Genomic DNA, 23,082 nt, shown 5'->3' with positions numbered 1-23,082 from the left:
TAACATAAATGGACACCCAGAGTGCCATGCTTACAGAACCAGAAGCCTGGAATCTTCTTTCCCTCCTAAAATCTGTTGTCTTAGTTTATTCAAACTAATTTTAGGTTTTAGATTTAACTCTTTTCAACTTTAGACTTAGATTTTATTGTCATACGTACTCAAGTACAAGCATACAGTTAAAATAGTTAAAATAATGTCATCACAAAAGGCACCATCTTAAGTGTAAAAAAAACCTCAGGTACAAAGTAGTAAAAGAAGCAGAGTTGGAAAGTTAAGCATTACCTTCATAGAAGAAGTAGAAAAGTAAAGAAATATGGTAATAGTTAACAGGAAAGCCTTTCTTAATACAAAACCTTGGCTGTTGGTCTGCTAAAAGGGGGCAAGATAAGCTATACTGTTCTATCATTCACAGACTACATGGTGAGGCACACATGGTAGCTGTGACTCAGGCCTTAACTGCAAAAATACTTTCCAACTCTAGGTCCTCTAATGTAGAGAATGAATAATTTCACACAGAACAATACCATAACACAAGTAAAATAAATCCCTGCCTCTAACAGGTTTGTGTGAGATTTTCTACATTCTCTTAAGCTATCCTTGACAACAAGAGTACCCACATATAAAATAATTGAGGAGTTTTTGTCTCAGTCAAAACAAATTGCTCAGCCTAACTAGTAAATGGGTCAGTTTAAATACACACAGGAAGACCCTGGAAGTATGACTGGCCCGGATAGCACAGAACGCAATGCTTCGCACTGTATCTCAGCGCATGTGACAATAATAAGTCAAATCTATGAGAAGGCCAGTGCTGTGGTTGAAACCTGGGCTCTCCTAATTTGTTTCCTACAGGTATATACTTTATGTACACAACATGCTCTTGTCCTTACATCGGCATCATCCCAATACTCCCAAACAGGCAATGGTTGTTGAAACTAATCTGGTCAAGTGGACATGTCATTTTTATTTTCCTTACCTCCTTCAAGTTGACATTTGATCCCAGCAAGAGTCCAGCTGTTTCATTGGACATTGTCAAGTTGTGCGTCAAGAAGTTCTGAAGTTCATCCCGGTCCTTGACAACTGAACCAAGTGTGAACCCTAATAAAATACAACAGCACAGGCAAAACAATTGAATTCAAAGTTGCTGCATACTTAGAACATATTCAGAATTCAACTTAGAACTTTCTTCAGGACACAATGGAGAGGCATCTTCAGTTCTACAGCAATATATTACTCATCTCAATTAGCTATACAACAGTTTCCAAGCCTTGAAAGTGACTACTGGTATCAGTGAATTTCAAGTGCCCTGTATACTCAAGGGCAGTAAATGAAATTATCAGCTCTTAAGAGAACTTCCTTTTTTCAGAAGCCCTTTTTTTCAGTCACAGTGTGTCACTGGCCAACATTTATTGCCCATCCCAGAAGGCAGTTAACAATCAGTCACATGTTGCTGTAAGTCTGGAGTCACACGTAAGGTAGATTGGTAAGGATAGCAGTTCCCTTCCTTAAAGGACATTCGTCAGCCAGATGGGTTTTTCTGACAATCAACTATGCTTTTATGGTCATCATTAGACACTCACTTCTGCCACAGTGGGATTCTAACCCAGGTGTCCAGAGTATAAGATAATAAAATGCCCAGAGTATACCCTGCCTACCTACCAATAGGCCATCATCTCCCCTTTCATCATGTTATAGGATAGATGTGACTGCAGCTGGAAATGGAGGTGAGGGAGGGAACAGGAGATTTACTGGAATAGAGGGTCTGAGATATGAGGAAACATTGATTAGGCCAAGTTTGTTCCTCTTGGGGACTTGATGAAGATGTTCAAGGTTATGAGGGGCACCGAGAGGGTGGATAGGAAAGCACATTCTCCATTAGTGGAGGAGTCAATAACCATGGGGTCATAGGTTTAAGGTAAGAGGTAAAGGGATAAGGGAAGTGTTGAGGAAAATCTCTTTTTCACTCAGAAGATTTTTCACTTCAGCCAGAGAGTGGTGGGCTTGTGGAATTCGTTGCCACAGAAGCAGTGGAGGCCAGGACTTTAGATGCCTTCAAGGCAGAGATTGATAAATTCTTGATCTCACAAGGAATCAAGGGCTACGGGCAGAGTGCAGGGAAGTGGAGTTGAAATGCCCATCAGCCATGATTTAAATGGCGGAGTGGACATGATGGGCCGAATGGCCTTGCTTCCACTCCTATGTCTTATGGAACAAATTACTTACAGATAAAAATATCAAAAGTAGACATGTCCAAATGTGGGGAGGTAATGGGAACTGCAGATGCTGGTGAAACGTCAGCTTTTGTGCTCCTAAGATGCTGCTTGGCCTGCTGTGTTCATTCAGTGACACACTTTGTTATTTTTATGTCCAAATGTGGAAAAGGTGACATCAGGATTTTAGAAGGGACGTCACATAGACTGATCAGAAAACACGATTGCAAAGTAAAGCAGTTATTGAGCATAAGAACTAGGAGCAGCAGTAGGTAATTCAGCCCATTGAGCCTGCTCTGCCACATAATAGTGATCTCATCTTGGCCTAATTCCATTTTCCTGCCTGCTTCCTATAACCTTTTAACCTGTTACTAGCTACAAATATGTCTTTTAGTGTCTCAGTAACCACTACATTCGCGGTTAGTGAATCCCATAGATTCGTGACATTCTAACAGAAATAATTCCTCCTCGTTTATGTTCTGAAAAAAAATTCTCATTCTAGACTACCCAACAAGGGAAACATCTGCTCTGCGTCTACTTAGTCAATTCTCTTCAGTATCCCATATACCTCCATTTGAACTCCTCTCATCTTTCTAAACTCCAGTGAGTACAGGCCTAAACTGCTCAATCAATCCTCACAAGGCTAGTCTTTCATCTCTGGAATTAATCGAGTGAACCTTCTCGGGAACAATGGAGAACATTCAAGAAAGAAACTTGCTGAAGGGTGTGTGCCCGAAGCCAATACACCTGGATAACAAGGCAAATAAAAGTTGTAATGAAACAAAATAAAAGGGCACTTCTGACAAGCATCAGGAGGAAGGTTCAGTCAACAGTCAGGAAAATAAAGAAAGGTGCAGGAGACAACTGTAAAGGTGAAAGAAGGTGATTCCACAAATAACTCTTTTTATAAAAGAGGAGTAAGATAGGCACTCAAAGATAAGGGCCCAGAGTTAAGGTCATGTAACTCAGTGCAGCAACTCTTTCAACAATCCAGAATAGGTTTGGCAGATTAAACAGCCTCCTTTGAGCTGTAAGTTTCTTCGAATCTACAACAGCGATAAAAGCATTACAAAGAACGAAAAGACCGATGTTCAGGAGAGTGGCAAGAGAAATAAACAAATTGCTTTTCAGTGGTCTCATCCCTTACAGGCTTGCGCATGAAAAGTAACTCATAAAATAGGCCCAGGTTGATTGCAGTCAAGTAACTTGATGAAATCAAACGTATTTGAAGCAAAAATACTGAATAATCATCGCTACTGTTCAAGCAGTAACTTTACCATTCCCCTGCCCGGTCATCTCTTTCCTTAGCTGGTACTGAACCAGAATGCAAGATGAACATGACTAGCCATTGAAAAGGGTTACAATCTCTCCATTGTAATGCAACTGCTCATCAAATTTCCACTTGTCTCAGAACTATCAACTTCAGAGAACACAACAGCAAAATTACATCCGCTGTACTCAGTTCCCGGTGAAAAAGGATACCCCAATGAAAACTACGTTATTCTCAGTTTCACTGATTATAAACATGGTGTTCCACTGCTGCAGACCAGAAGAGATTTCATGTAACAGCTACTGTAATGGCACATTCAACTGGAACAAGTTATAGTGAAGGCCATTGAAACAGATGCTATTAACCAGTTGCAGGTATGTTTAAAGATAGGAGAGGGTAGGCAGATTATCTGCAAAACAAAAACTGAAGAACGACAAATGCTGAATATCAGAAACAAAATCAAAAATTACTGAAAAAGCTCAGCAGGTCTGGCAGCATCTGTGGAGAGAGAGCAGAGTCAACATTTCGGGTCCAGTAACCCTTCTTCAATTACCTGCAATCTCTTTATACAAATTAAAATGTTGGGGGTCCTCTGGTGATAGTGGTAGTGACCCACTACTAGCCCAGGTTCAGGTCACACCCACTCCAGAGGTCTGTAAGAAAATTTCCAGAGGTGTGTAATAAAAGGTTCAGTTGATAAATAGTTTGAATTTAAAAAAGACTCAGATGGCGTACTGTCTTTTTCTGCCACAAATAAAATTTCATTATTATCCAGTAGAGAGAATCTTCCTATTTTCGCAGTCAATGCGTCGAGCTGAGTATAAAAGCAGGAGGGACTTCCACTCAATGGCAAGTTGGGGTTTCCCACGATCATGTTATTCTCAGTTTATTTCACATACTTGCCTGGATAAAATGAATTGGATAGGAGGTTCAGAGACTCATTTAGACCTTCCAGGGTCCAAAAAAATCTGAGCACCATATTGAAAAGGCACCTGGGCAGAGCACATTGCTGTCTGTGACTGAGTGGCACTCTGTAGCCTCTGCTTATTACCCATTCGCCCTGGAAGATGTCAGAGATCCAGCAAAGTGCAGTGCCATGATTTAGCGACACCCCCTTTGAGGATCCCCTTGAAGGCTGTCCAGCGGAGAAGGGAAGTTCCTTTCATGAGGATACAAATAAGAGGCCATTCTATCTAACAATGACAGCCTGGACAGATGTTGCTGTGGAGGTCAACGCTCATAGGTCTGTAAGGCAGCTCCCTAGGGGTGGCTCAAAAGAACTGCTCCAGTGCCACAAGAGACTGAACAACCAGTTGCAATCTGGCAGGGTAGGTATCATGATTTACTCAAAGCTTCACACACCTATGAGTGAGTTAAAATTGTGAGACTGTCACTCCGGAGGACCGTCACACACAAGATTGGGAGCCAGGTATTATCAATGTCTATCATTCCATTACAGACGTCAATGTAGTTCTCCTGGGGTCAGAGTGCTACCAGCTACTCATTAAAAACATCAAAAAAGAGATACAACACACAGTAGCCCAGGCGCTATCTGCCCAGGTGATCTTTCCACAAAACCAGGGGAGAATAAACAAACATCAGACAGCTTATCACAAAGGCCTGCACAGGATAAGAACATCAAAAGAATGGCCTTTTGAGTTCAGACCCCACCCCCAACACTTCCCGGCCCGTTTAGGGTTTTGGTACACATCAGTGTTATCTTTAATGGATAGGATTGTTGGTCTGGTCAGACTCTAACACTAACACCAAGCCCCTCAAACTAGACATTTAGAAGCAGGAAGCCAGACTGCACATGACTGAGACGTCCAATGTGCTGATCAACATGGAGAGGTTTTATTCTGAATATTAAACCCTCACACAAAGAAAAGAACAAAAAACAGGAGTTGTTGGAAAAATTCAGCTGGTCTGGCAGCATCTGTTGAGAAAACTTCAGAGTTAACGTTTCGGGTCTGGTGACCCTTCCTCAGAACCTTCCTCAAGACCGCGTCAATCAGGATTGAGCAGATTGCTCTCTTTCACAACCTCACCGGACCCAAGACATTAATTCTGGATTTTTCTTCACAGACACTGCCAGACCTGCTGAGCTTTTCCAGCAGTTTCTGTTTCTGTTTTTGTTCCTGATTTACAGCATCTGCAGTTCTTTAAGTTTTCACATAAAGTAAAGCCTCGGTTTGGAAGGAAGTAACTGATGAAATACGTAACAGTAGAGCTTCGAAGAAAAATCTGCCCTTCTTAAAGGCATTCCAGCCCTTGTGTCAGTGTTAAGTGATATTGTAATACCAGTCAATCACAGGTTCATACAAGGAAACAGTTATACATTGGCTTAGTTTTACTTAACATCAACATTTCCTTTACTCAGTAGATCTGCAAATTCCCACAGATATCGTGTGCTTAAATCAATCCCTGACTTTTGGCATCAAAAACCTTCATTTCCCCATTGCCTTGCACTAGTTTTGGGGGCAAGATATTGCAATCATTTAAACATTGGAAATGCCAGTGGATAGCTTGGGAAAGCAGTTCTACAGGATTCAGGACCATGGCCAGCAACCAAAGTCATTCTGAGTAAACCAAAAGACCCCTGGGGTTTCAACTCCCCAGTGCACTGCTCAAATTAAAAAAGAAATCAAACCCCTATCTTTTGTCTAAAACATTTACTCTCGAAAAGTCAACTTTCACATGGGTATATACAGTATCCTCATTCAAAGGTGCAATGGAGGGAACATAAGACTTGTGACAAAATGAATGTAAAAATGATTATTTGTTTGAGAGGTGCTTGCCTATTTTATATCGCATTTTGTGAGTTCATTTCTTTCGTGCTTTTCTCCAAGAGTCATAAATCAATGAAATCGCACAATTACTTGAAGCATCTTGGGGAGGCAATTGCATAGTGGTATTATCGCTAGACTGTTAATTCAGAGAACCAGATAAAACTCTGGGGAACCAGTTTTGAATCCTGCCACAGCAGATGGTAGAATTTGAATTCAATTAATATCTGGAATCAAGAATCTAATGATGATCACGAATCCATTGCCAATTGTCAGAAAAGCCCATCTGGTTCACCAATGTCCTTCAGAGAAGGAAATTGCCATCCTTACTTGCGACTCCAGACCCATAGCAATGTGAGTGACTCTGAACTGCCCTCTGGGCAATTAATGATGGGCAATAAGTGCTGCCTCATCAGCAATGCCCTCATCCCGTAAATGAATAAAGAAAAAAAAATGACTTTGCACCATTGTGTGCCCCATCTCCCCTCCTACAGCTCTCACATTTTACATCTAAGAGATCATCTCTACTAGACAAGTGCCTTTTTGTTTTACCTTTACTGCTGTTAAAGTGGTTCTCCACTGAGCTCGGATCATTATTCATCGATTCCAGATGACGTCTTAGTGACTCCAACTCTTCTTCAAGACCTCGACGATCAGGGTCGAACAGATTGCTCTCTTCCACAACCTCATTGATTCGCTCAAGGAGTTGGGTGACGCTTCAAAAAAAAAAGTAGCAATCAAGGTGAAAATGTACAAAATAAGAATGGACACAAACTCCAATGCACATGGGCTCGGTGAAATACTCACACCAACTTTCCTGCCTTTAAAAGGAATGCCTTGGAGGTTAATTCTTCCTTATTCTTTCGTGGAGTAAGGGTGATGCAGATAAATGCCAGCATTTGTTCCCCATCTCTAATTCCCTTTGAATGGAGCACCTCTATAGGTAACTTCACAGAGCAGTTAAGGCTGGAGTGTGTTGCTCTAGGTTTGAAGTCACTTGTGGTTCTGCAGGAAAGGTTGGCAGACTCCCTTCATTAAAGAACATTCGAGAACCAGATAGGTTCTCACAATAATTCTTATTGACATCAATTCATTAACTGAATTTAAGTTCCACAAGCTGCCTTGGTAGGATTTGAACTCATATCATCAAAGACCACCCCAGTTATAATATCTTCCAATCCTTCCCATCAGGCAGAAGAATCAAAACCTTAAACATACGCTCCAGTAGGTTCAACTACAGCTTCTTCCCATGTGTTATTAAACTGCCGAATGGACCTCACAAATTTCAAATTCAATGTTGACCTTGCCTTGGTGTACCTCCAGTGCAGCTGTAACTTTGTATGTCTTGTCTGTTTAATTACCCTATGATCTGTACATTCTTGGAAATGATGATCTGCCTGTAGCACGTGCAAAATGAGACTTTTCGCCATACTTTAAGGTACATGTGACAAAAATGAATCAGATCAAATTATCCTCAAGAACATTAGGGCAAGCCTCTGAATTACTCATCCAGTGGTAGTACATGTCTTCCCTTCAGAAGTTCATAAGTGTACAGTTCTGTCAATCGCCAGAAAGTAAATTTCATTTCTTGTTTCATCGCATATGTAAATTAAACCTCAAGTCATTAATCAAGTTACGAATGTTTCAGAAAAACAAGAGATGGTTTAAAACAGCGGGAGGAACAGCGAATGAACAGAAAGAACAAATCCTGCTGTATCCATAACAGGAAATTATGAATAACTGGCAGCCTGAGTGACTCCAGCTTGGCTTGATAATATGCTCCAATGCTGCAACCTTCCCAACAATTGCACAGCTACCCTTCTAGAAACATCTTTCAAATTCTTCTGTTTTCAGAAGTGCTGAAGTGAAGCCAGAACTACAGCTAATCTGTCCAAAATCTAAAAACGCAACCATACAGTTGCAAAAATGAAATGGGAATCACTAGGGTCTATTGTGGACATATTTTGTGTGAAATTAAGAAAACCAGAGCATGATAAGCACTTGGGGAAGCAAACAAATTCAATGTAATACAATTCAACCAAAATTAGAGAGGGAGTCATTTTCAATCTATATGTAAAAGTTAAGCTTTTATTATTGCATTGATGATGGGATTGTAACTGGCTGACATTGCAGACAATTAGTACAATGGCAGTATCTTGTTGAACTGGTCATTGTAGCTGTTGAACACATACAGTTTTAAGAGCTAACAGCAAATTTTCAACTCATAGGCCAACAAATCTAAATCATCCTTTAGATTAAGGGGCAATATATTACCCAGAGAAGAATCTGTCAAGCAGAACATGAAGTGGTTTTTGAATTGAGAAGTTTTCAGATCTCTTGTGCTTGGCCTGACAGGTGTTGTTCCAGTCTGAAGCTTGTCAAGATAGTCAGACTGACCACAGCTTTCTGATATTTTTCGAATATCAACATTAATAAAGGTCCCCATCAACAATGCTCACTGGTCTGCAGAACAATGAAATTGATGAGCACGAGAGACACCTCATCAAGGCAGCTTGTCATTTTTAAGACACAGCAAAATTACCAGAGCAATTAAGAAAGAAAGCTGACATTTCTAATTTCAAAGCAAACTAAGACTGAAACGGGTATTGGAAACTAAAACATCACATGAGACCAAAGCAGGTGGAACCCATAAGACAGGACACATAAAAAGGCCATCTGAGACCAGATGGTGTTCTCAGTAGTGCAGCATAAGCAAGTGGAAGGAGGTAGATGCTGGAGCTGGGATAGGACAATATACATGTACTGCAAAGACCACCCAGTATGGTGAAGGAGGAACACAGAAGGCCAGGCAGTACAGTAGCAGGAAAGTTGTCGTTTCGGGTCAGGACCCTTCTTCAGAAATGGGGAGGTGGAAGGGAGTAAGGAAATAAAGAGAGAGGAGAGGGGTGGGGCTATGGAAGGTTGGTGCTGCAGCAGTTTCTGTTACTTGGAACTAACATTCACGGTTCGTTGTCCAGAGTCGAAAAGGGTTCTGCAAACCATTTAGTAAAGATTACTGCAGTAAGGCTTGGGTGGGTTGTGCACCGCTCTCACCTACAGAGCGAGCTAAATCCTAGAAAAGGAGGTGCTAAAATTATTCGTGAAGGAGGGAATTTGAAGGTCTTTGTGACCAAGATTGACAATATATATGCTGGATGCACCACCAAATCAATTCATAACAACTATTTTGGTTGTATTTGCCTTGATGTATAATATATAGTTATAATCAGCCACCATAAGCTGTGTAACTGGAACCAGCAAGAGACTGTCTGGCACAGGCAGAGTGAGCATCTGGGAATTTCTATCAAATTGGAAATTTTGGGCAGAAGGGGAAAGTGATGCTTAAATAAAGTTTATTGCAATAAACAAACTCTCCACAGCAAGAAGTTAGTAGGAGAGGAAAGCAGCCTGTTGGTGAGTAGAATTGGTGAGCATTTCTAATCTTTAAAGAGAAAGCCAGGTACTTAGCTTGTGTTCAAGTCTCGAGTCATTTTTCTCTCTCTTTGTTTTATGAGAAATAATTATCAAGTTTTCATGGCAGGTTTATATCAATTCTGAGGATAACATATCGTTTCAAGAAACAAAATAAGAAATTGCTGGATAAGCTCAGCAGATCCAGCAATAGCTATGGGAAGAAATCAGAGTTAACATTTTGAGTCCAATGACCCTTCCTTAGGACTGATGTTTGCTTGGGAAAAGTTGTTTTTTGTGAAAAAGATAGGGTGGGGGGGAGGAGATAAAGAGTAAACAATAAGTGGAGAGAAACACTGTTGGACAAAGGAGTGGATAACAGTTAGCCTAGGAGAAAGAATGGCTGCTAATGGGGACGGTTAGTGACTAACAATGGGTTGTGTGTCATAGCAGGCCACGTGATAACAAGGCCTGGTGAGTGGGGCTTGGGGTATGGACATGGGAGAATGTGCCTCAAACCCACAAGTGTTGACACGATATTGAGTTGAGAAGGCTACAGATCGCAAGCAGAAAATGAGGTGATGTTCTTCCAGCTTGCACTGAGGTCTGCAGTAAGCCTGAGACAGAGATGCTGGCCAATGAACAAGGTGGGGGTGTTGAAGTGGCGTTTCTAGGCATCCTTCATTTCGAGAGTTACAGCATGGTAGTTAAGAACGGCCAAGCGTACATCTTGTGAAATGTGTGAAATCATTGACATACCATGTATTCCAGACAAACACAGCCCTTTACAGCCAAGCATCAGTGACTACACAAGCTTCAGATCTGGGTTTTGCAACATCTGGAGTCCCTGTTGTATATCATTGAGGTAGAGGGCTACATAAATAACATGTTATCAGGAGGTAGTCAGATCACAACTTAGAAACGTATCGATACAGAATAAATGCGTGACTAGCAGGTAGTTGAAGAAAACAGGCAGGTAGTGCTGGAGCCTCCCTGAATTTGTTTTGCTTGCTGATCAGTAATCCATTTTGGAAACTGGTGGGCGCAACGATTCCTCAGGGCCAGGGTCGAACTCACAGCACTACATTTGACTCAGATGTAGATGGGGAGAAGGGAGAAGAATGGAAGAGCAAGAGTCGTGGGGGATTTCATGGTCACAGGATCATACATTAAACATGACTCGAGGATCAAGGCAGCTTGTCTCCCTGGTGCCAGGGTCAAGGGCATAACAGACGGACTGCAGGACATCCCTCTGCAGGAAGCAGATCAGGCAGGAGGTGTGGTCCACAATGGTAGCAATGAAACAAGCAGGAAGACAGACGAGGTCCTGAAAGCAGATTTCAGTCAGTTATGAAGGTTATTAAAAAGCAGGATTTCAAAAGCACTAACTGCAAGATTATTCCCAGCGATATTAGCAAGCGTAAGAACTTGATGTGGAGCGAGGGCATCACAGTTTGAGGAACTGGGACCAGTTCTGGTGTAGAGGAGATTTTACAAGCTGTGACATCTTCACAAGGTTGGGACTGATATCTTTAGATGGAGATTTGCTTGCCCTGCTGCAAAAGTGAGAAATTTCAATCCTGAATAAGGAGATTCAATTTGAATAAGGAAGTTTTGAAGGCTTCAGGCACAAATTGGCTGAAGTGGTTTGGGAAAACACATTAAAAGGCATGGCTGTAATTAGGCCATGGAGAGTCTTTAAAAAACTATTACATGACTTATAGTAATTATACATTTCTTCAAGGTACAAAGACTTGAGAAAAATCAGTTCACCAGGGCAATTAAAGGTTGATCAAGTGCTTACAACATTAAAATTACTAGAAATGGTAGTACATCAGAGGATTGGGAAACTCGAGAATGCAGCAAACAAGGGCAAGGAAACTGATAAGGAAAGGAAGAATAGAATATGAATACAATCCAGCAAACACACAATAATGGACTGTAAAAGCTTCTGTAAGGATGCAACAAGGAAACAACCTTGGGCGGCACGGTGACTCAGCGGTTAGCACTGCAGCCTCACAGCGCCAAGGACCCGGGTTCAATTCCAGTCTCGGGCGACTCTCTGTGTGGTGTTTGTACATTCTTGCCGTGTCTGCGTGGGTTTCCTCCGGATGCTCCGGTTTCCTCCCACAGTCCAAAGATGTGCAGGCTAGGTGGATCGGCCATGCTAAATTGCCCATAGTGTTCAGGGGTGTGTGGGTTATAGGGGGATGGGTCTGGGTTGGTGGATGGGTGGTGTGGTTTTGTTGGGCCGAAGGGCCTGCTTCCACACTGTGGGTAATCTAATCTAAACTAAAACGCTTGACTAAACAGAATGTGGGTCCATTACAGCACAACTTTATAATGGAGAACAGAGAAGCAAAATTACTACTTTGAATCTGTTTTCACTGAGGAAGATGCAAGAAATCTCCCAGAAGTAGAGATCCAGGTCACTAGGGAGAATAAGGAGTTGAAGGAAATTAGTATTGGTAAGAATATTGTGATGGAGAAGTTAACAGAGCTGGAAATTAAAACTCCTCAGGGATCTGGTGGTCTACATTCCAGAGTGTTTAAGATAGTTGATGCACTGGTGATTATCTTTAAAAAAAAATCTATAAATTCTGGAATGATCCCCAAGGTTTGGCAAGTAGCTTCTAAATGTCACTTCAGAATTTCTCAAGAAATAGCTGGGAATTTTGAACTCTTCTTCTAAAACTTCAGTTCCTGATCTCGACTGAGATTGTAATAAGGGTTTCAAAGATAGAGGAATACATTGTTTTATGGGAACTCAGGCTCACGGGCAAAATGGCCTCCTCCTGTACCACAAATTACTCTATGGGCTGTATTTTCATAGACTCAAGGAGATACGTGGAGGGGTAAAAATGAGAAACTGGGATCGGTTTCTGGGATTCACAAGCACATTCCCAGACTTTCCAATTCTCTACCTTTTTGAGGGTGCATGCTGGTTCAGGTTATGAACCTGTAACCTCTACGCTAAACTGTGCAATGAATCCAGCCACGTTAAGTATTTCCAAGCTGAAATAACTCCTCTGAGGCTGGTATCCCATCACCAAATCACCCTTTACTTGTACATGGGAAGTCATTGACACTGGTCTAGCTTCCTCAGAGCCAGCTCTCAGAATGAACAGGATGTTTGACAATCCTGTTTATACCCATCTGACAGATCTACTTGATAAGGCCAGGTTAACAGCCACAATCAGGGAAGGCATTCTGAGGTCCAGCTGGCTGACCTCATGGCAATCACTTCACTAGGCTTCTGCAATTTTCAATGCTTTAGACCACCTTTTTAAAGGGTCAGGGTACACAGTCCTTCAGAAGAATAGTGAACCACAGTCGGAATGAAAGAACCCTATGAATAAAATTTGGAATGTCTCCCTTCATGCCCCCACTTCAAGCAATGCCCCGTCTCTCATGTCCCTCAGGGTTAATGAGGTTGAGGCCAGGCTTCCAATAAGACCGCTGAAATAGTTAAGCAACAGGGAAAATATTTCATGATTGACAGCTGTGGCTCACTGATCTCCTCTGTCAATGTTACAACGTTTACTTAATAAACATTAATTTTTTATTATTATTTAATTAATAAAAAGTGAGGTTTCAAGTGTTTGCAGTTTCTACCATTGATAGTTTGAAAAGGCCAGACAATTGGCACTTGTAATCGACAACTGATCTGTAATAAAAGGACATTTTGTTTTTCTAAGAACGTGGAAAAATATCAATAAATTTGTCTGTTTATAGATGTAGCAAGATGTACAGCTCGATGAACTCAGCAGGCCAAGCACCAACAGAGGAGCAGGAAAGCTGGCGTTTCAGGTCTGGAGCCTTCTTCAGAAAATCTTTTTAAAGAAGGGTGCACATCCAAAATGTCAGCTTTCCTGCTCTTCTGATGGTGCTTGGCCTGCTGTGTTCATCCAGCTCTACACCTTGTTACCACAAATTCCCCAGCATCGACATTTCCTACTAGCTCTGAATTACTCTGTTTATTTGTTTTCTTTCTTTTGCATTCATAGTGTATGTATATTTCTGGCTCAGCCAGTATTTACTGCCTACTCCTAATTGTCCAGAACAAGGTTGTGGTGAGCTGCCATTTTGAACAACTGCTATGCCTGGGCTATAGGTATACCGACAGTGCTATTAGAAATGGAGTTCCAGGATTTTGACCTAGTAACAGTGAAGGATGGTTTGCTGCTTGAGGTCTACTTGCATAAATGTTCAAATGTATGGACTGCCCTTCTCCTTCTAGGACAAGTTGTTAATCTGGCCCTATCAGGCAGCCCTGGCTGACAGATAAAAACGTAACTGTCGGACAATCAGACACACAGAGCTGGCTCTGAGGGAGCTAGAACAGTGTCAAGGACTTTCCACATGTAAATAAAATGTAAATTAGTGACAGGATACTGGCCCCTGTGAAAGTCACAAGTTTAGAAGTTGCAGTCAGAAAAGCTCTGGAACACTGCCACACCCATTCTGTTTTATGCATTCTATTGTCACTATAGGGCTCACTGATTCTACATTGTGGGTAAATGAAAGCACCATAGCTTGGCACACAGGACACAAGGGACCAGGAGTTGGGAGATGAGGTGCAATGGATAAGGTCGTAGGAATATGAGGAGGGTGAGGCCGATTTCCCTACAGTATTGATTGAAGCCTTGTAAACAACACATGCATGGAAGCCACTGCAGATACCTCTGAGATCTTTCCCGGGTTGGCTACCTGACTGCACCCAACTACCTTGTCAATGATAATGGGGACTGCAGATGCTGGAGAATCCAAGATAACAAAGTGTGGAGCTGGATGAACACAGCAGGCCAAGCAGCATCTCAGGAGCACAAAAGCTGACATTTCGGGCCTAGACTCTTCATCAGATGAAGGGTCTCTGATGAAAGGTCTAGGCCCGAAACGTCAGCTTTCGTGCTCCTGAGATGCTGCTTTCCCTGCTGTATTTATCCAGCTCCACACTTTGTTGCCTTGTCAATGACTGGATATTTTGTCTGAAGTTCAGGTTAAAGTCAAAAGGAGAATTGGGCTGTGCATAATCTGAGCAAGCTACTGAAGATGAATTAGAAATTGGGTAGGTTTAGCAGGGAACTAAGCTGAAATTGACAGGATGGAGACTTTTGTACATCAGGCACTTGATTTCCATTAGTCAATTGGATAGCAGGGTGATGGTTCAGGAGCCAAAGTGGTAATGAGGACTGAAGTTGACTTTATTGTCAGCATAGATAAGAAAACTGATGCACGGTTTATTAACAAAGGCCTAGTCACAGCATGGTGAAAGGAAAGAATAGTTGGACAGATGGAGGGGAAAGATGGAGCAGCTGAATGTGTCAAACACCACAAGTTAAATGCCTACCATATGTTTGGCAAATGGCATGGGCCCAATGAAACTGGAGAGCAAGAGAACCATCAAAATGTAAAACTGGAGTGAAAAATACTCTTTAAAAGAACGTGAAAGCCATCAGACAACAAGTTTTACTTCTGTCATTGTGCAGCCTCATCCCCCCTACTCTCACCCAATCTGGCATTACTTTCAATCGAAGGCAGTGGAAAACATTATTTAGTGGGACAGTACGTCAGTGGATCCAGGTTTGATTCCAGCCTTGGCTAACTGTCTGTATGGAGTTTACATATTCTCCATGGGTCTGCATGGATTTCTGCCAGATGCTCTGGTTCCCTCCCACAGTCCAAAGATGCAAAGATTAGGTGGATTGGCCATACTAAACTACCCTTAATGCCCAGGGATGTGCCAACTAGCTAGGTTATTGAGAGTTAATGCAAGGTTATGGAGTTAGGGTGGGAGTCTGGGTCTGGATGGAATGCTCTTTGGAAGGTTGGTGCAGATTCAATGGGTTGAATGGCTTCTTTACGCATTGTAGGGATTCTATGATGTTAAATCAACATTCCGTACCTATTCCAGGTCACAGAAACAGAAAAAGCTGCAGATTTTCGGGCTATAGCATTGGTCTGTAATTCTTGAATATTCTTTGGAAAATACTCATGATTTTTGTAACTGCCCAGTATTTCTCGAGATATTGAAAGCTTCAACTTGCTGACTTACTGTTGATTGGCAGCTCAGTCACTTTTGAGCACTATTCCCCTAAAACCAATACTCACTAAACAGCTTACAAACAAGTGCTGATCTTAATATTACAGCGAAACCACAAGCACTTGAGGGAATTGTGTAATGGCTTAATTTCTAAACCATTCCAATGACAAATTACTTCCCCAGCTCACAAGACAATGAAGCTGCATGAAGTGAGAAACAGCAAAAACAAATTCATAGAAAAGAGGGTAATTCTGAAAGAGAGTCCATCTGGTAACAAACATCTGCTGTCTAATGCATACAAAGTGCTATGACTTAGTGTTGCTTTAATCACTCGTAGGCACTTAACAGAAGGTTTAAAAGATGATGCCACTTAACATTCCCTTTCTGTTCAACTGTATAATTCAATGGGCTACCTCCCGTCAATGAATACTCCTGTTTGAACCTGTAAGTGCAGAGAGCACCTAGGACACTATCACTAACATAAGGGCGGCATGGTGGCTCAGTGGTTAGCATTGCAGCCTCTCAGCGTCAGGGACCTGGGTTCGATTCCCGCCTCGGGTGACTGTCTGCGTGGGTTTCCTCCGGGTGCTCCGGTTTCCGCCCACAGTCCAAAGATATGCAGGTTAGGCGGATTGGCCATGCTAAATTGCCTGTAGTGTTCAGGGGTGTGTGGGTTATAGGGGGATGGGTCTGGGTGGGATGCTTCCAGGGGCGGTGTGGACTTGTTGGGCCAAAGGGCCTGTTTCCACACTGTAGGGAATCTAAATCTAATCTAAACAAATAAGTGCACCATCACTGCACTTACGATGTAAATCAAGTACATTCTCAGAACTGCTATAACATCTTCTGTTGTGAAGTCACAGCAAACAGGTACTAGCTAGGCTCTTAATTAACAGGCATAAAGGTGGTTCAGATATGGAAGAATTCATCATTTCCTGCCAATACTATTAATTAGCCTCCAACCCTCCTAAGGAAGTATGCCAAGGTATGAAAACAACTAAGGTGTGTGAAGTTCATCCTGATCACATTTTGAAACGTGTATCTTATGGAAGAAGGTTATGCTGAACTTGTGTAAGACATTAGTTAGACATTAGCTGGACCATATTTTACAATTCTGGGCACCACACTTTAGAATGACATGAACACAGTGGGGAGAATGCAAAAGAGGTTTATGAAAATGAGAAACTTCAGTTATGAGGAATTAGTGGACAAGTTAGGACTGTTCTCCTTGGAGAGAAGACTACTAAAAGGAGATCTGAGTGAAGTTTTCAAAAACATGAGGGGGCTGGGCAGAGAAGATAGGGAGAAGCTGCCTTCTCTCATAATTTGCAAAAGAAGCAAATGTGATGTGAGAAATAAGCCTGTTCACTCAATGGGTAGTTTAGGTCTGCCTAGAAATTTGTTGGAGGCAGATTCAATTGAGTCATTTGAGAGGATAATAGATGATTTTTTTTCCATGAAAATCCTACTCACGGTTTTGAGAAAAAGACGTCAAGTAATAATACTTAGCCAGTGTACACAAGGTGGGCTGAACAGTCTAATTAGCAATTCTGGTCAAAGTCATGGAACTCCCTCCCCAACAGCGTTGTGGATGTACCAACACGACGTGGACCGGAGCAGTTCAAAAAAGCATCTCAACACCACCTTCTCAACGGCAATTAGGGTTTAGGTAACAAATGGTGACCCAGCCAGCAACATTCTTTCTCCTCCATCACCAATCCCACAAGAAACGCTACTCCCTTTACACTTTATGTCAGCTCTAATGAAGAGTCATTGAAACACAAAACGGTAGCTTGTTCTCTCTCCATGGATGCTGTCTGACCCGCTGTGATTTCAACATCTTTTGTTTTCAGTTCAGACTCCAGCATCTGCAGTAATCTGCTCCTACATTAGCCTTCCTGATTATGTGCTGCATCTGTGTGCATGAAACATTGGAAGCAGCACAAAGTACCACCAAGTCTCTTTGTGTTGTACCTCTCTGCAGTATCTTTCCAGTTATATTACATTCTGTTCTTTTGTTTTCCCTTCCAAAATGAATAACTTCATTTTTTTTTCCAGAACGTAGTCCATTTGCCAACTTTTCTCCCCACTTAATTAAGCTATCAATATCTCTCTTTAAACTTTCTGTATCCCACTTTACCTATTTTTGTAACCTGCAGCCTGTGCCTGTGAGTTATGACCTGTGATCATTCCAGGTGATAGGGAGAAAATGTTCCACCACGCAACTGGTCTGACTTATTAAACCTGAGAAAATTACTATGCGCAGAAATAAAAATGAAAAAGCTAATGCCTTTTGATATCCTGTCTGTGTGAACTGATTTTTCAAAAGCTTTCATTAAAAATTTGAATAATTCAAGAAACACTGCTGGCAATGCCAGGGGTGTTACTGAAATGAATGCTGTGAGCTGAATCTTTGAACCCGGGTTTGATTCCAGCCTCGGGCGACTGTCCGTGCAGAGTTTGCACATTCTCCCCGTGTCTGCATGGGTTTCTGCCAGGTGCTTCGGTTTCCTCCCACAGTCCAAAGATGTGCAGGCTAGGTGGATTGGCCATGCTAAATTGCCCGTAGTCTTCAGGGGTGTGTGGATTATAGGGGGATGGGTCTGGGTGGGATGCTGCAAGGGGCAGTGTGGACTTGTTGGGCCGAAGGGCCTGTTTCCACACTGTAGGGAATCTAAAAAAAATGGAAGCTTCAAGGTGATGTCTCCAATACTTTCGACAGAATTATCATCACTTCAATCTTCATTCTACAGGCCTATTTCTACAATAGGTAATATCTTGTGTTAGTCAAGACATCAATGTATGGCAAATACTTAAGTGTCATGTTATTTAACAGATCAGAGTTAGCCAAACTAGTCATTTGACGTGCTAATAAAAATAAAGTATTGTAGATGCTGCAAACCTGAAGAAAACTCAGACTGCTGAAGAAACTCATCAGGTACGGCAGTATCTGAGGAGAGAAAAGCCGAGAAAATGCTCAAATCTCGAACAAGCGTGATATTGGACTGTAAATGTAACTGTATGTCTCTCCACAGATACTGCCAGGCCTGCTGAGGTTCTCCAACATTCCCTCTACTAGTTTCACATTTGGTATAATCATTGTGTTGAATTTGCAAAAGAGTGCTGAAAAAGTCAGTTCCATTGATTTGTTAAATGCAGCAGAACATACACCAACGGTGGACATGGATAACAAATGTAAAGAAGGTCTGTTTATCAGATGGATAACGGTAAGAGACAGCCCCTACTCCTGCCTGATGAAGCACACCGGATGCCAGTTCAGATCTCAAGGTTCAATATGGAAGCACAGCGGCCGTATTACAGGAAATCCAGACATCTAACGATTCCAGACGGCCAAGCTCTCCACAGCAGCTGGAATACTTAAATTCATCTTAATTAAATCATTCTGAAATTAAAAAGTTAGCATCAGCACTGATGCCCATGAAACTATCAGATTGTCGTTAAAAACCCATCTGGCTCAGTAATGTTTTATAGGGAAGGCAATCTGTCTTTCTTCCCTCCAGCAGCCTGTATGAGATGTGGTCGACTCTTAACTGCCCTCTGAAATGGGTTTGTGAGCCCCTCTGTTGCAGTTAAGTTGCAGCTCCCCATCACCTTGTTGTGGGAAATTAGGTATACTGCCCTGGACAGCAACACTGGCTTGCCCCAAATAAAAAACAATGGATGAGGTACCATTCCCTTACTTGGTGTGGCAGGATGATGGGCTTTGTCTCAATGTCCCCTCTGTCCTCACCAGAAAATGAGAGAGCAGTGAGATAAATACCAGCCCCGTGGACTCCACATTACAAATGTGGATTTTAACACAATCAATTTTCACGAAACCATCAACTCAGAGATGCCCTTAAGTCACTACTGTGATTCAGTCCAGATAGACATCTCAATGCAGCCTGACAAACTTCACTAAAGGAAGGTCGCTTTCCCCACACACCCCCTCCCCACCCCAGTGGAACAAATATTAATTCTCATCCTTGAGAATTTGCAAAAGCAACATGATGTTATGTCACAGAATGAATGTAATGGCAGAGAGTGTCACCTTAGGCAGAGAATGCAGGAGAAAAACAAAATGGCTTGTGTGGAATGATTAACAGAATGGAATACGGCTTAGCAGCACAGAATTGATCATCACAAAAACAAAACCATTTTAACCCTACATACTCCAAACAAAACCTCAATCAGATTATACATTGAACTTGATATGGACAAAAAACCCTGATGAAATCATGAATCCAAAATAAAAATCTTCAACCGTTAATTAAAGTACACTCTCAGTTCATCTGGGTGGTGCCCGAAACTGGACAGCACGGTGCCTCAGTGCTTAGCGCTGCTGCCTCTCAGTGCTAGGGACCCGGGTACAAGTCCAGCCTGGGATGACTGACTGTGCAAACACCACGCATTCTCCCCATGTCTGCGTGGGTTTCTTCTGAGTGCTCTGGTTTCCTCCCACCGCTTAAGTTGTGCAGGTTTGGTGAACTGGCCTGGCTAAATTGCCTATATAGTGTCCAGGGATGTGCAGGCTAGGTGTGTTAGCTGTGGAAAATGCAGGGTTACAGGGACAGGGTAGGAGGATGAATCTGGGTGGGATGGTCTTCGAAGGGCGAGTGTGGACTCGAAGGGCTGAACACGCTGTTTGTACACTATAGGAATTCTATGACTGTAAACTGGCATGCAATGTGGACCTCCTTTACTTGACTTTCAAAAGTTTCATAAATATTATGCAAATTATATCAACAGTCCCACTGGTTTGGGAGTTCCAAATCAACACAGCGCAGAGCAATACATGAATCAGCAGGCTGCAGAGTTAAACAAATGTAACTCCACCTCAACCTGCAGTATACCTTCAATGAATACATTTTACATATGAATTATTGACATTACAATAGCATAATCCGTATCTCTTTAGACATTGGCACAATGCTGTTTTCTATCCTTCCCACCCCAAGCATTGTTGCACAGTGGATCTTTTGTCTGTTGAGTCATCAGTGTTCTTACTTTTCTAACCAGCCTGTTCATGGAAGTTATTACTACCTCCAGACCAGGTGGGACTTGAATCCGGGCCTCCCTGGTCCAGAGCAGGGACACTATCACTGTGCCACAAGGGGGCCCACTTTTATTTGATTAACCTATTCTCCTAATCAACCTGTTCAAAGATGTTATTACACACCTCTGGAGGAGGTGGGGTTTAAATCCAGGCCTCCCTGACACATGGCAGGGACACCACCGCCACTGTGCCACAAGAGGGTTTTTTTTTAAAACCTATTTTTCTAATTAACCTGTTTGGAGATGTTATTACACACCTCCCTAGCAGTTTCCTAGTAATCAACGTTGGCTTAAGACACAAAATTCTAATTCTAAGGAAATGTTTTCATTTAAAAAAAAACAGGGAATGCAATTTTTTTCAAGCAACGTCATTGGTATTAATGCTGCAGATGTGCAACAATCTTGCAGCGGACAATTTACTTTTGACTTACGTGGAGTTGGAGTACTGCAGGAATCCAAATTCATCCCTCTGGCCTTCTGGACACAGTGACTGCATCACAGGGAGTATCCCAGCAGATGTCAATGGTGCGGCTGTATAGAATGCTGAAGGGAGACAGTAGTAAAGAGACGGGAGCAAGGGGAGGAGGAAAAGGGTACAGTTCAAACAGCAGTTAAAGCGACAGCAGAGTAAGGTCACCTCCTTCATGCAATTAATAAAACTCACTATAAAGGTCAGAGAGTGCAGGTTTGAGGTCAAAGGTCCTGGTGGCATTTGGCAGCGTAATATTTACATTTTTTTTCCTAGTTAGAAATCATTACAAATCTACTCAGAACTGAGATAGTCATACAACACAAATTTACAAATTCCCACCCCCTGGGGGCCCCAACAGCAAATGATATATTAGCTTTGCCCAGCATTACTCACACTCATCATTTGCTGAGGCCAGTCTTGTTTAACACAAAATTAGAATTTGATATCCCACAAATTCACAAAACAACATGGAACAAAGGCAAGAGTAAACTTTCACGAGGTGACATATCTTTGTCCAACGAAGTCAGTAAAAATAGGCACCCATATCCCTTCTAAACGTGTTCCAAGGTACAAAACAAATCAACATCGTTCTAATGTTCAAATCCCTGTCGGTCTTCAATGGTGAGTCAGGGTCGAGAGTAAAATTTTCTCACCTATTTATAATGCATACTTAGAGTTGCTCTATGTTGGAAGTAAGTCATTGTGTTGAATGCACTATCAAAGTTATGATGAAACTAGAAACAGTCAAATTTAAAGCACAGTTTAGAAACCAGTAAAATATCAAGAAAGGGGAAATTGGGCAGAAACTAATGCCCAGGTGGGGAATGATCTGCAAAACAGATTAACAGGCTAAAAAAATCTGCATTGTAATTTCCCTGTAATTCCATGCAGTTGAGCATGTGTGCCAGTATCCAGACACATTCTGATGTGGAGAGTGCTTAAGGTGTCTTCTTCCAATAATGTCCCACTCTGTTTTCTTCTTTACATTAGCCAGACTCCTGCAGAGGGATTCAGGCTGAAGTTACACTGTAACAACAGTGTCAATGTGAAGACAACTTCCTTCACAACGATGCTACAGTTGGGAGGGTGAAAGTACTTCAAGAGTGGGAAGACTGGGAAGATGTTACCTAGTTTGGCAACTTAAAGTTGTTGAAGGGAGTGAGAAAAAGATTCTAAAATTTGATCTGAGGCGAGAAAAGAAAAAACAATATAGCTGGTTAAATTACCCCCAATGAGCTATTAACTAAAAAGAGATCAATATTGACTGGTAACAAATTATCTTCCTGTGAAAGTTACTCGTGAAGGATGATCTCAGATCTAAGGAAGTAATAAATCTTTGAATTTTTTTTTGAAATTGGTTGCCATCTTATTAGTTTCACCAGATGACGCTTTGACCTCATACCCGGAACACTGAAACCCTGTCTACGTAATTCCCTTCACATTCCCAAATCCATTAGCAGGAGCATTTTGTTCACCCCTCATTCTTCATTTCAGAAAATGGAGAATTAAATGGAAGAGTTATCAACTGAATATTAGTGCAGCTGCAAACATTAAGTTATCTCAATTCCATAAACCCACTACATTCCACCATACTGAAGCAGACAGAAACACTCTGTCCCAGTAACATAAATTTTAAAAAGCCACTATGATCATAATGGAAGAAGAAAATACAAGAGTGAGAAATTTTTACACATCTCTTGCATTCAAAACTGCTATCTTACTGTTAATAATTATTGTAACATATTCAGCCATTACACGGCTTTCCTAGCAAAAGTAAGAGAATTGGAGTCTTCCTGGCCATTTGGGGATAGCATCAAAATTATTTTTAATTGCAGAAC

At 41.8% G+C, this 23,082-nt stretch overlaps 1 protein-coding gene across 7 annotated transcripts in view; it reads right to left on the bottom strand.

Moving 5' to 3' along the window:
• The window catches only part of abca2 (ATP-binding cassette, sub-family A (ABC1), member 2), a 508,939-nt gene that overhangs the window by 335,408 nt on the left and 150,449 nt on the right, over positions 1-23,082 (bottom strand). For all 7 annotated transcript variants that reach the window (XM_059638365.1, XM_059638369.1, XM_059638363.1 and 4 more), the window contains 3 exons: positions 21,204-21,315; positions 6,816-6,979; positions 974-1,095 (listed from right to left, as the gene is read on the bottom strand). In XM_059638365.1, coding sequence (XP_059494348.1) covers positions 974-1,095; positions 6,816-6,979; positions 21,204-21,315 — 398 coding nt within the window. The remainder of the gene's footprint in view (positions 1-973; positions 1,096-6,815; positions 6,980-21,203; positions 21,316-23,082) is intronic.

This window comes from Stegostoma tigrinum, chromosome 29 (assembly GCF_030684315.1).
Source record: "Stegostoma tigrinum isolate sSteTig4 chromosome 29, sSteTig4.hap1, whole genome shotgun sequence".
NCBI classification, from domain to species: domain Eukaryota; kingdom Metazoa; phylum Chordata; class Chondrichthyes; order Orectolobiformes; family Stegostomatidae; genus Stegostoma; species Stegostoma tigrinum.
Note: the sequence above shows the minus strand (reverse complement) of the source record. Positions and strands in the feature narration are given on the sequence as shown.